Below are 14193 nucleotides of genomic sequence, written 5' to 3' on the forward strand. Positions count from 1 at the left end.
CTCTCTCTGCTGCTGGACGTAGCTACTAGCTAAAGGAAGCTATTAGCCATGAGCTACAAGTTAGCTTGAGCTGAAGTATTGTCCAGTTGTCTCTCAAATCTAACGTTGTGGCAAGAGGTGAGCTTTATGTCCTTTATGTCTTATCTCATACCAGCTACACGACATGACGGTGTTGTTTTCGGTGTGTTTGTTTTATTAGCTGTTGTTGGTTTAATGCTAGCTTAGTTTGTTTTAGTTGGCCATTCTAGAACACCAAGGATACGACAGTGACGTCATTTGGAAGAAGCTAAAGCGTGTGTAGGTTCGTGTCCTGTCTGTCTGTCTTCACACCTGACGTAGTCGTCGACGACAAAGTGTCGCGGTATTGTCCCACGTATCTTCAACGGGATAAAAACGTAATATTCGAGCGAAAGCAAAGGGTAATTTTTCTTAAGGTGTTTTGAGGTTCAGGCAGTGTTGCCAGGTTTTGCGAGAGAAACAAGCAACCATGTCTATAAGCCCAAAAGGAACCTTTGGCTATTATATCGTGAGCTTGTAGATCTGCAGAATTTGAATATAATAGACATTTTAACAACACCAACCAGGCACGCAACATTTTCAGATGGGGGTCTGTGGACAAATATAATATTATTTTGTGGATCCTTGACCTGAAAAGATTTAAGAACCACTGGTTCAAATAATATAACAAATAAATAAAAAAAAAGCAACTACACAATACATCAAAATTAGCCCTAGAATGTCTGTGATCTTACATACATTTCAAGTATTCCAAATACACAGTCATAGATCGCTCTCGGAGCCCCACTGTGTAGTGGCGATCTGCGCCACCACCCAAACGGTCCATCACTCAAGTCGCCCCCCCTAGCTCCCTACAGAAAGTCGTCCGTGTGCAACTCGTGAAAAAGTGGAGATATTTGACTAAACACACGTTTTCTGGCAGAACTTTCAAATGGATATGAAACTAGAGGACAAAATATGACTCCAACTCTTAGGAATTAATTATTGGGTGAGTACAGACGGAGTTTAGAGCACTTTTATGGCCGCGCAGATCGCCACTACACAGTGGGGCCCCGAGAGCGATCTATGACTGTGTATTTGGAATACTTGAAATGTATGTAAGATCACAGACATTCTAGGGCTACATCAAAATAAGCCCCAAAAAACGAATCATGTGCAATCCCCAAAATCGCTTATAATAAGCAGACATGGCAACACTATGTTCAGGACGGGAGACACACACACAGCCGTTAGATAACGCCTAGCCGTGACGTCATTGAGCCATCCTAGGTGGTGTTCGTCCTAGATGGGTAGATATCATCAGACACAGACACACTGGGTGAGTTGAGAAGCTATCAGACAAACAGCTGTTGCAAGAGACCTTGTTTTATTTTATAATAATTAGACTTTTAATAATAAGTCTAATTCATGGTGCTGTGGTTTTTAGATCACTAACATCAGGGTGGTGGTTGTTGTGTGCTGTTATAACCAGGCTAATGACTATTAGTATTAGTTGTCATGTCACCAGCTAAGTGGAGCTAAATGGCTATAGGAGGACAGGTCAGTGTGGATGGGATTAAGTTGACAAGGATGGTCGTTGTTCAGTGCATTCTTTACCTGTCTGTCTGGACCTTTATCTGTCTTTATATCATTCTTTACCTGTCTGTCTGGACCATCTGTCTTTATATCATTCTTTACCTGTCTGTCTGGACCTTTATCTGTCTTTATATCAGAGTGTGTTTCATTTAAAGCTATTGTTGTTGTGAGCTGGTTCATCCTGAGTGTCTGCGTATCAGTTCCCCATTTGGATGGTTTTAAGGGTATATTATAGCCTATATATGACATGGTAACATTTATGTCTATAGTTCTGGGGGGTAGCAGCACTATAACATCATATTCTAGCTGCACTGTTGTTGTTGTTTAGTGCATTCTTTACCTGTCTGTCTGTCTGTCTGGCTCTTCTGTCTTATATTGGGAGTGTGTGTTAAAGCTATAGCTAATGTTTGTGACTCTTCTAGTGTCTGCGTATATCTGGCGATGGGACGATATTAAAATGACATGTCACGATTATCGTGGAATAAATAATTGCGATTAACGATATTATTGCGATAATCAAAATATGATTAAAACGCCACTTTTTGTTGTTAACCACTTGAACCCCCCCCCCGGCATCCCTATTCTGGGGGGGAACGTTCACCAACAATAGCAGATCTAAAAGCTCACAACGCGTTGCGTTGTGAGCTTGTAGATCTGCTATTTTTGGAAGTTGTGCTGGATTTGCAGCTCAACACAACCTAATTCATCCTAGAGTATGATGAAGGACAATTTCACGATGAATTAAAATCTCTGCGATACCATTATTTTTAGCGTTTTTTATCACGATAATCGTTAATAACGATTATTGTCCCATTCCTACTTATATCAGTTCCAATTCAAATGGTTTCAACTCACACGCTATATATATATATATATATATATATATATATATATATTATGATGATGACATGTTAACATTTATGCCTATAGTTCTGGGGGGCAGTGGTGTAAAGTAACTAAGTACATTTACTCAAGTACTGTACTTAAGTACAATTTTGAGGGACTTTTACTTTACTGGAGTATTTCCTATTTTCAATACTTCTACTTCTACTCCACTACATCTCAGAGGCAAATATTGTACTTTTACTCAACTACAATTATCTGAAAACTTTAGTTACTATTTACATTTCAGATATACATTATTACATTATAAAACATACATTAACCACTTCAGTCATATTTTATACCTAGGCTATTTGAAAATAGCTGATCTACAAGCTCACACACGTTGTGAGCTTGTAGATCTACTATTTTCAAACAGTTTAGTACTTTTACTTTTGGTACTTAAAGTACATTTTGATGCCAATACTTTTGTACTTTTACTCAAGTAAATGTTTAATTCTGGACTTTTATTTGTAACAGAGTAATTTTATATTGCAGTATTGATACTTTTACTTAAGTAAATAATATGAGTACTTTTTCCACCACTGCTGGGGGGGTATAGCGATATAAAATCCTATTCTAGCTGCACTTACTGGCTCTTGTCTTGTGGGCTCTGCTATTGTCACCTGAGGACGCCTTATGCTAAATAAATTGTCCCTTTTGAATAATCAGCTATTGGAAAACGTGACCCTGGCTGCAACCTGTCCTGCCTTTGAAAGCCTCACAGTTAGTGCTGTGATGAACATGATATGGGTTTGTTTCGTTCACCTTACATTTCGGATAACCTTAAAAACTCTTCAGGGGTTTTCTGTTAACGGTAGGACAGTAGGTTTCTTTAGCATAGCTTTTAAAAACCATGCTAAAGACCCACCTTTTCCCACTGTATAGCGCAGTGGTTCTCAACCAGCGGTCCAGGGACCACCAGTGGTCCTTGAGGGGGTTCCAGGGGGTCCCCAGCAAAAGGTGTTAATACTTTCTTTCCCACCCCTTTATCCATATTGTATACGTTGGCTATTCAAAAATTGCAGATATACAAGCTCGCAGCGCGTCGCTTGTAAGCCTTGTATATCTGCAATTTTTTTACATTTTCGAAACATCTTCGAGAAAGTGTTTGAAGAATTTCTGCATTACACAAATCTTCTCTTCTGGGGGTCCCTGGCACAACAACATTTTCAGATGGGGGTCCACTGCCAAATCCATTTAGGGGTCCTTGGCATGTAAACGTTTGAAAACCACTGCTGTAGAGGACTCCTTGTGTGTGTGTGTGTGTGTGTGTGTGTGTGTGTGTGTGTGTGTGTGTGTGTGTGTGTGTGTGTGTGTGTGTGTGTGTGTGTGTGTGTGTGTGTGTGTGTGTGTGTGTGTGTGTGTGTGTGTGTGGTTTCTGTGATGAACTGACAGTGTGACTGAGTTCTTGTTGTCCTAATCTAGTCTTCTTTGTCTTGTCCTATGTTTTTTTTCTTGTCTCTTTCTTTTCTCTTCCTGTGGACGGGGGGTGCGCTAAAAATCCTGATCCTATGAACCTATTATATATAATAACTCCGATCAGATTAAACACTTTTAAAAACTGATTCCAGTTTTTTTTTTTGGCAGGACAAGTCTTGTCTCTTTTTGGAACGTGAACAACAGTTCTCTCCTAAAAGTCAGAAGCCACAGAACGAGAGTGAAAATAAATGACACCATGGAGTTTAATAAGCAACAACAACAGTATAATCATTGTTGTGCGTTCCGTCCTCCCACATTCTGTCATGCCGTATTTGAGGTTCTCTTTGTAATCAGCTGCTCGGCCATGGGAGGAGGGGTGCGGGACATGTCATTTGGGTCGTGTCTTAAATGGGACAACATTTACTCAAAACTAGGGCGGCGTCACAATTATGACATTTTCCACGACGATTTATTGTCTCGCAAATAATCGCGATGAACTATTTTGATTGTGTTTTTTTGTCATTGAATACTTATATATGTTTGCCTTTTTAGGCTTCGTAATTTAAAATTGCACACGGCAGATGTGACAAATAAATTAAATATATAGATAAATTCCTGACATTTTTAATAATTTTATACTCTCCAAAAAAATTTGCCAACAATATTTGTGACACGTTGTAAGCTTGTAGATCTGCTATTTCTTCTTTTTTATATTTGAAAATGTATGAACCATTTTTCAACATGGAAATTGTTTTGACGATTATCTCAAATAATTGCGATTATACGATTATGTAATAATTGTGACTGGCCTACTAAAAAACACTAGTAATACTATGTTATCCTTTTAAGACTCCATTGGAAAATCCAGTGGAAAATAACCACAGCAGCATGACACGACCTTAATGGTATGGAAATGTTGTTGTGGAAAATCACCTCAATGACCGTGCAGTCTCTCTCTGACTCTGACTGGGCAGCATGACTGTGTTTTCAATCTGGCTAAAACCATTTTAATCCATTAAGACCAGGAAAGCATCTGTGTCATTTTGAGATTTCTTTGGCTATTCAAAAATGGCAGATATACAAGCTCATAGTGCGGCACTCTAGTGCCGCACTATGAGCTTGTATATCTGCTATTTAAAAAAATAGTGGACAATTCAGACAGATGCATGGTCTTTGAATATATATATGTGTGTGTGTGTGTGTGTGTGTGTGTGTGTGTGTGTGTGTGTGTGTGTGTGTGTGTGTGTGTGTGTGTGTGTGTGTGTGTGTGTGTGTGTGTGTGTGTGTGTGTGTGTGTGTGTGTGTGTGTGTGTGTGTGTGTGTGTGTGTGTGTGTGTGTGTTTGAAGCAGAACATTTGTAACTCAAATCTTTTGCTTCTAGGGGATTCTACTTCTAGGGGATTATACTGATATCTTAACAGTTTTCTGAAAAACCTATGTTTCTATATCAGTGGTTCTCAAACCTTTTCATGTCAAGGACCACCCAAAATGATATGTATTTGGCCACGGACCCCCCATATAAAAATATTGTGTACCAGGGACCCCCAGAAGCAAAGATATGAGTTACAAATGTTTGCTTTTAAACATATGTATATTAAAAGATTTGCACACATTTTCACGATTTAAAAAAAAAAGAAGGCAGATCTACAAGCCCGTATATAGCAGATATACAAGCTCAAAGCGCGGCACTGAGTGTCGCGCTATGAGCTTGTAGATCTGCTATTTTTGAATAGCCACAAGTATACAATAATGGTTTAAGTGGTTACACAGATGCGTTCTTAGTTTTAACGGGTTGAGGCACTGTTGTCACCCAAGAATCCACCATAATATCCTGATGACTGATACAGGTTTTTGTTTTTGTTCCTCCTGGCTGACTGGAATGTAGCCATTCATTGTGTATTGTGTGATATTGAAACGTACTAACTTGCCACGGAACTGAAACGGGGGTTAATTTGATTACAATAGAGTGTGAGTTTGGCTTGGCACATAATATACAGTAGATTTAACAAAAAACTAAAAAAACAAATACCAACTTGGCAGCCATTAGTCTGGTAATTTGCTTTGTCATCTGATTATGATCAGTTTGGAACTGCTGTCAAGACGCAGTGGGAAGGAAAGATTAATGAACGAACTGCTTATATAAGGCTGCAGATTACAGGCCCAGTCCTATGGACTATGATCATTATCACAATGATTACAGTCATGCAGGGCACTTATAGAAATCCCTGTGTTTACCTTAATGCTGACACAGTTAGCCCTAGAGAGTGTTGCTAGTTGTGGGTGGTATTTAACCACTTTTGGGCATGTCATTATAGTCAAAAATATATAAATATGAATGACTTGTGTGTATGTATGTTGTATGTATGTAGGTACCAGATAGTAGTTAGGTAGCAGAGGTTGACAGACAGTGACACTAAGGTCTCAGAGGCACTTGCCTGTCGGGCAAGTGCAGGTCATGTTCTGCTTGCCCAATGGTCGCGCCCACTTGCACGAAAAGTAAACAGTCCATTATAAAATGATAGGTAAAATTCCGGTTCAATTTAACACTTTTATTTTTTTTAACTTTCTGGGGCTGTGCGATAAATGTCATACCTCAATTTTTATGTCATATACCTATATAGCTATGAATATGGTTTCACACGTGTTATTTTATATTTTTAGTGTAAGTGTAGCAACAGTGAAAACAGCACATTATAAATTAGATGTGTGCACATCTTTGAGTATATATGTCACAGGGAAATTGGCATTCCAGGGAAATTGGAAGGGGAGCGCTTTTTTAAAAAGTATAGTTTTGGACCATGACGGAGGCGCGCCGACTGCTGGTCTGCTAGTCGACTAAAGTATCATTCATAGTCGGACGTAAGGATACGTAACTAGCGCCAGCGCTCCTTGCGTCGTCGTTTTTGTCTCCCCCTCCGTCACTTACGGCTCCAGGATTTCCGTCCGTGCAGTCAACATTCACCGTCAGGCCGACGTACGTTCGTTTGTACGTTGGCTGTAGTACCAGTGGAACCCGTTGGCAGTATAAGGAAAAATAGTTTTCCTCGGGCCCTCTTTCTCCAAAAAAATACCCACGTTGATTGGTGGAAGTACTTGAGTAAATGTACTTAAGTATAGACCCGTCGATCCACGGTCTGTGACATTATATAGCATATATAGCACAGTGCAGTAGGGGTCGAAACTCACGTTTTGTAGACAACCATTGTTTTTGTCTAGTTTGTGGACTAGTTTGTGTCTTTTATTGCGTTGTTTTGGCTAGATGCTACAATGGTAGCTTCATGTTGTTAGCTGCGCTGATGCCAGCAGCTGGCTGTGTTGCCAGGTTTTGTGAGAGAAATAAGCAACCAGGTCTATGAAAACAAGCCCAAAAGAATCGACTAGGATATAGCAGATCTACAATATATGTTTGAGAATCACTGGTTTAAATAATAATTGGCCCAAATAAGCAACTACACTTTAGAAACAAGCCCAAATAAAACCGCAACCACCAATACAAAATTGCTTGTTTGTTTACAAGCAACTTTACAGAAAAATAAGCCCAAAGTCGCTTATAATAAGTAGACATGGCAACATTATGGGTACGGCGGTACATATTAGTGGCCATCTAGTGGATGAATAGGTGTATTACGCCTGTACACTTTAAAATAAATAAAATAACCCCTAAATAACGTGAGCGACTATGCATGCGTCGGTAAAGAACGGACGGAATCCCTCACCCCCTGACGCACGTTTTAGACCCATCTAGGGACTATGAACGGGCCTTAAGCGCCGTCCGAGTTATGTACCGATAGGCACAGAATCGTGTATGTGTGTGTGGTTCAGTTTCACTATCCTTCTGACAAAACATACATTTTGATGCCAATACTTTTGTACTTTTACTCAAGTACATTTTGAATTCTGGACTTTTACTTGTAACAGAGTATTTCTACATTGCAGTATTGGTACTTTTACTTAAGTAAAACATTTGATTACTTTTTCCACCACTGTAGATTGGCTATTTTTCGGCAGATCGGCTACAACCGCTTTCTTTTTTTCCCCCCAGGAGTCAAACTGAGCCATCATCATTGCAGCAGGAATCTATACCATCGTACAGTCCTCCTCCTCTTCCTCCTCTTCCTCCCCTCCTCCCGTCTCCTACTGGGAAACCTTTTCTTGTGATCACACTTGGAGCACTGGGTGGACAGAACCATGGCAGCCGCTAAGCCAAAGGGACAGAACTCCCTGGCCCTTCACAAGGTCATTATGGTGGGCAGCGGTGGGGTGGGCAAATCGGCCCTGACCCTCCAGTTCATGTATGACGAGGTAAGGAGCAGCAGAGCTGCATCTGTGTGTAGATTCACAGAATATAGTGAGTCATTCCATTAAAGGACAATTTTTGGACTGAGTTTTTCTTACCTTTTTCTATGACGTTATGATATCTTAGGATGAATGGTACAGTAGAAGAATGTCATAACTCCATCCCGGGTCCGCCACAGCTTAAAACATGCGCGGATAGGCCTTGCGCTAGATCGCGTATTTTAATGGCTTTTTTTTTTTAGATATGCAACCAAAAAAAAACTAAGTCTCGCTAGACGAGATTGAAATCTCGTTGAAAAGATTTCTAGCGAGACTTTTTTTTTTACAGTGTTTTGTCACTATGAATGTCAGATCTCGCCAAAAAAAAGAAAGCTATTAAAATACGCGATCTAGCGCAAGATGATTGATTTAATTGATTTGGTATTCAGTCAATAAAATGACACGTCAAATAATCAAATTGCATGGTCATGAGCACGATCAGAAGAATGCCTGGATAAACCATTAAGACAAAAGCAATGGCATCCAAGCTACAAAAAAAACGTAAACATCGGTCGGATATCAAAGCAATTTTACATTAAAAAAAAACTAAAACATAATAGTATATATATGCTATAATTTTAATATTTACTTAAAGGGCAAGACCACTTTTAAGGTTTTGAGTTGTGTAGTTACCTTGCCATGATGTAACTCCAAAGGTGGACAAGAAATCTAAAATAATTGCTCCATTGATTAGAAATTGATCATTAAAAAATATGCTCCTCATTGACTTACGCTGTACAGTGAAACAGCTCTCAACAGGAAGTTAACATTTTTATTAAAAAAACAAACAGTACTGGGTTTTGTGATGTTCTATATTGTCTGAATCAGTTTTGTTTGTGTTCGTTTACATGCTAAAAGAGTGACTTTGAGAGCTGTTTCACTGTACAATGTAAGTCAATGAGGAGCATAATTTGAATGATCAATTTCCAATCAATGGAGCAATTATTTTTGATTTCTTGTCCACCTTTTGGAGTTACATCACGGCAAGGTAACTACACAACCCAAACCTCTACCAGCGTGGTCTTGCCCTCTAAGAGTACATTTGGGGAGGGATTTCTTATGCCTGGTTTTTAACTCATTGAGTGCCATTCACGCGTTTCACATGTTTTACCGCTATGGTGCAACGTGCCAATCATGTGTTTCAGGTGTTTTTGATAGCAGATATACAAGCTCATAGCGCGGCACCGAGTGCCCCGCTATGAGCTTGTAGATCTACTATTTTTGGAAAAAAAGTGTGCAAATCTTTGAATATATATATATATATATATATATATATATAATGTTTTACTCAAATCTTTGCTTCTGGGGGTCCTTTGAGATGGGGGTCCACGGCCAAATACATATAATTTTGGGGGTCCTTGACATGAAAAAAGTTTGAGTTTTATAGCAACATAAGTTTTTTTCAAAAAACTGTTAGGATTTAGAAGACATTTGTACAATCCCCCCGAAGCAAAGATTTGAGTTAAAAATATATTCAAAGATTTGCACACATTTTCACGTTAAAAACAAAAAAATCAGATATTTTTGAATAGCCAAAGACATCTTAAAATGACACAGATGCGTTCCCGGTCTTAATAAAGGGTTAAATGAATGCTCAGGATTTGCTAACTTCGATCTTTTCCCCCCCGGTCTGTAGTTCGTGGAGGACTACGAGCCGACCAAAGCGGACAGCTACAGGAAGAAAGTGGTGCTGGACGGCGAGGAGGTGCAGATAGACATCCTGGACACGGCCGGACAGGAGGACTACGCCGCCATCCGGGACAATTACTTCCGCAGCGGCGAGGGCTTCCTCTGCGTCTTCTCCATCACGGAGCTGGAGTCGTTCGCAGCAACGGTTGACTTCAGGTGCAAAAAAAAATTAATCCCAAATAGTTTTCTTGATACTTGCATAATTACCATTATGTTAGAATCTGGAATTTGGGGTTGGCTCCTCCTCTGTTTCTTAGTCCACTTCCTCCCGGGTGCTTCTGTGTTTATTCCTACTAACAACTACTACTACTTTGGTAGGTTTACCCATTCAGTCCAACTGTGTCATTATACATTTCTTTGGGTGGTGCTTATAGATCTTCTATTTTAGAAAATTCTTGTTTTTTTTTGTGGAAATATTCTTGTTTTTCTACATTTGTAACTCAAATCTTTATCTTCTGGGGGTCCCTGGAACACACTATTTTCCAAAAATCGCTTTTAAAAAACATATATTTTAAATATGTGCACAAACTTTCACGATTTTTCAAAAATAGCAGACCCACAAGCTCATAGCGCGGCACTCTTGTGCCATGCTATGAGCTTGTAGATCTGCTATTTTTTGAATAGCCAAAGAAATCTAAAAATGACAGGGATGCGTTCCCGGATTGAATGGGTTCAATCCGTCATTATTTACAGGTCATATTCATGTTCTCTGGCAGCAGGTGTATTTTGTGATGCGTCAGCCTTTGCCACGACTACAGCATGGAAAAAGCTGGGAACAGGATACTCTTATGTCTATAGAAAATATGTGACCTTTTTGTCATTACATTTTAAAGAGATTCATCACGCTGTTACAGTTGCATATGATTGAATTTGGCCGCCATATAGAGCAGTTCCTTTGTATCGTCTGAATGATCATTCAGAATCATTCTGATCATTTTAGCCACTGTCGTGGAATTCTGGATGAAAATCATGACAAATCTTGAAATGTTTTTTGAATATTTTGGATATGAATATTGTTTTATTTTATTAACATAAATCCCCTCTTCTGGGGGTCCACGGCCAAATGCATATCAGTTTGGGGGTCCTTGACATGAAAAAGCACTTAATGGTTAATAGCTATGTGTCAGAGACGTGCAGAGGGATTTGGAGAGGCAGGGGCTGGAATTTCAAAAGGGCACCTATTGCTGGTGCCGGCCGGTCTTTTTTTTCATTTCTACCCAGATTTGGAGGAACATCTCATTTTAAATTAACACTATGAATCGAGGGTTATACTGAAAAAATAACTCCACAAATATGAACAATATTCATACAAAAGTTACTGTCACTGATGATCTATATGAGCAATTCAGCATATTACTCTACAACAGTGGGCCACAACCTTCTTGCCCTGATCACATTGACAAAAAAACTATCTTTGCCAGAACAGCCACAACAACCACCCAGCCTGCCCTAACACTCCAGTATAGCCTTAAATTACTGGTTAACAATGTAAAATGAGCAGTTTAAATGATTAAGTATTTAAGTAGCCTTAGATAAAGACTCTCGTGGATGTATTTGATCGATTTTGAAATCCTTTATCTCTACGAGAGTCTCATCTACCACATGAGATATATGGACTAATACATTGCACACACACGCCTTACACCGAGTTAACATTTGGGGCAAGCGGGTAAGCACCTTATATTTAGCATTTGTACATGTTTGGAGAAGTACGGTCTTTGGAGCTGACATTTCAGGGCAATCTGGGGGGGTGGTGGTAGGTAGATAAATAAAACATGTTAAAATAGATAAAATACATCTACGAGAGTCTTTATCTAAGGCTATATTAGATAAAGAGAGAGAGAGAGAGGAAATGAACAGCATAATAATTTTTCGTCCACAAATACCTACTGTACCTGTCTCAAATTAAGACGTATCACTGATTGTCTGCGCTTCTCTGTGTGTGCGTCTGCTCTCCTCAATGGACAATGGACATGTGAGTGCGTGCGCCCGGCAAGGTTAGGTTTCGATTGGACATAATACTTCGTTGCGCGCTGTATCGCGTACCGAAAATATCTACAACTTCACAACGCGTCGCGCTGGGACGCGTTGTGAGCTTGTAGATCGGCTATAATTCTGTGCGCGACACAGCGTTCAATTGGGTATACTCAAGCTTTACTGGAGATGCAGCGTTTAGAGAGTAAGGAAGGGGCAATTCTCTTATACTTGAATGCTGCCTTCGAGTAGGGCATTTGCGTTTTTTTTCACCATTTATTTTTCACCATAATAAATGCTGCATTCATGGTCTGGACTCGGAGAGGGCACCTTTTTTACCAACGGGTAAAAGGGCAGGGGCTCAAGCCCCCTTTCATGTCTATGTGTGCATGCTATGCGTAGCTGATTGTGTGATGATGATGACGTGGTCGTGTTTTGCAGGGAGCAGATCCTACGAGTGAAGGAGGACGAGAACGTGCCCTTCCTCCTGGTCGGCAACAAATCTGATCTGGAGGACCGGCGGCAGGTCAGCGCCGACGAGGCCAAGGCCCGCGCCGAGCAGTGGGGCGTGTGCTACGTGGAGACGTCCGCCAAAACACGTGCCAACGTCGACAAGGTATACGTCTGACCGCAACTTTAACCAGGATTTAGACCGGGAATGCCATCTGTGTCATTTTTAGGTTTCTTTGGGCTATTCAAAAAATAGCGGATCTACAAGCTCACAGTGCGTCACAGAGTGCCGTGCTACGAGCTTGTAGATCTGCTATTTTTTGGATTTTTTTAAAAAATGTGTGTAAATCTTTGAATATATATGTATTATTTTTTAAAGCGAACATTTTGAACTCAAATCTTTGCTTCTTGAGGTCCCTGGAACAACGTATTTTGAGATGGGGGTCCGCGGCCAAATACATATCATTTTTGGGGTCCTTGACCTAAAAAAAGTTTGAGAACCACTGGCATAATAGCAAAAAGTTTTTTCAAAAAACTGTTAGGATTTAGAAGACATTTGTAGAATTAATCCCCTAGAAGCAAAGATTTGAGTTAAAATGTTTGCTTTACGAAAATGTATATATTCAAAGATTTGCATAAATGTTTACGATAAACCAAAAAAAATGCAGATCTACAAGCTCGAGTGCCGCGCTATGAGCTTGTATTTCTGCTATTTTTTTTTATAGCCAAATAAATCTAAAATTACACGGATGTTCGCGGCCTTAATCGGTTAAGTTGAAGTTGTCTTTCCTTATATTTAACAAACAGAAATATCAGAATTATCATTTCACACATGTTTCCACAGGTGTTTTTTGACCTGATGAGAGAGATCCGAGCGAGGAAAATGGAGGACAGCAAGGAGAAAAACGGAAAGAAGAAGAGTAAAAGCTTGGCCAAGAGAATCAGAGAGAGATGCTGTATTTTATAGTGGCAAAAGAATAAGAAGCAAGTGTGACTTGCTTCTGTACATAATTACATTTCTCAGATTTATTTTTTGCATTTAATTTGTGCCCGATAATCCCTGAGCCCATTACTACTTGGCCCGGTGGCTCTCCAAGACGCCCCGGGCCGTGCGGGGTCAGGAGGAGTAGTAGTAGTAACGGCGTGGCACTCCCCCATACATCATTTATAACTCCGTTAAAAAAACACTCCAAATAATTAATGTACTTTATCTCTCTCTTCACTCTGACCACCTTATAGACAGAGTACTGGCACATGGATGGTTGTTTTCATTTAATGCCTAAAACAGTCTTGAGATTTTAACAAACCGTTTTTTTGATATAGAAGTTTGGTGTGTGTTGTTATCTCTAAACAGTGCAGGATTTAACCAATTAAGACCGGGAACATTTTTAAGATTTCTTTGGGCTATTCAAAAATAGCAGATCTACAAGCTTGTAGATCTGCCATTTTTGAAAAGTCGTGAAAATGTGTGCAAATCTTTGAATATATATATATATATATATATATATATATATATATATATATATATATATATATATATATATATATATATATATATATATATATATATATATATATATATATATATATTTAAAGGGAACATTTGTAACTCAAATCTTTGCTTCTGGGAGGGTTCCCTGGAACAAATTATTTTACAAATGTATTAAAAAATATATATATATTCAAAGATTTGCACGCATTTTCACGATATTTCAAAAATAGCAGATCTACAAGCTCATAGCGCGGCACCGAGTGCCATGCTATGATCTTGTAGATCTGCTATTTTTGAATAGCCCAAAGAAATCTTTAAAATGACTCAGATGTGTTCCCGGTCTTAAAGGAGTAGTT

At 39.4% G+C, this 14193-nt stretch overlaps 1 protein-coding gene across 5 annotated transcripts; it reads left to right on the forward strand.

The window, feature by feature from the left end:
* Window positions 1-13813, forward strand: ralaa (v-ral simian leukemia viral oncogene homolog Aa (ras related)). Of its 5 annotated transcripts, none has more exons than XM_080417251.1 (5): window positions 1-117; window positions 7940-8199; window positions 9869-10077; window positions 12337-12511; window positions 13190-13813. In XM_080417251.1, exons 2-5 carry the CDS (start codon window positions 8086-8088, stop codon window positions 13310-13312), a joined length of 621 nt encoding a protein of 206 aa, XP_080273377.1. In that variant the 5' UTR covers window positions 1-117; window positions 7940-8085; the 3' UTR covers window positions 13313-13813. The 5 variants fall into 5 exon arrangements, with proteins under 5 accessions (XP_080273377.1, XP_080273378.1, XP_080273379.1 ...); XM_080417252.1 differs by lacking the exon at window positions 1-117 and adding an exon at window positions 1295-1336; XM_080417253.1 differs by lacking the exon at window positions 1-117 and adding an exon at window positions 1432-1557.
* Window positions 13814-14193: the final 380 nt, after the last annotated feature.

This window comes from Gymnoscopelus braueri (genome assembly GCF_963280865.1).
Source record: "Gymnoscopelus braueri genome assembly, chromosome: 21".
Classification (NCBI taxonomy): domain Eukaryota; kingdom Metazoa; phylum Chordata; class Actinopteri; order Myctophiformes; family Myctophidae; genus Gymnoscopelus; species Gymnoscopelus braueri.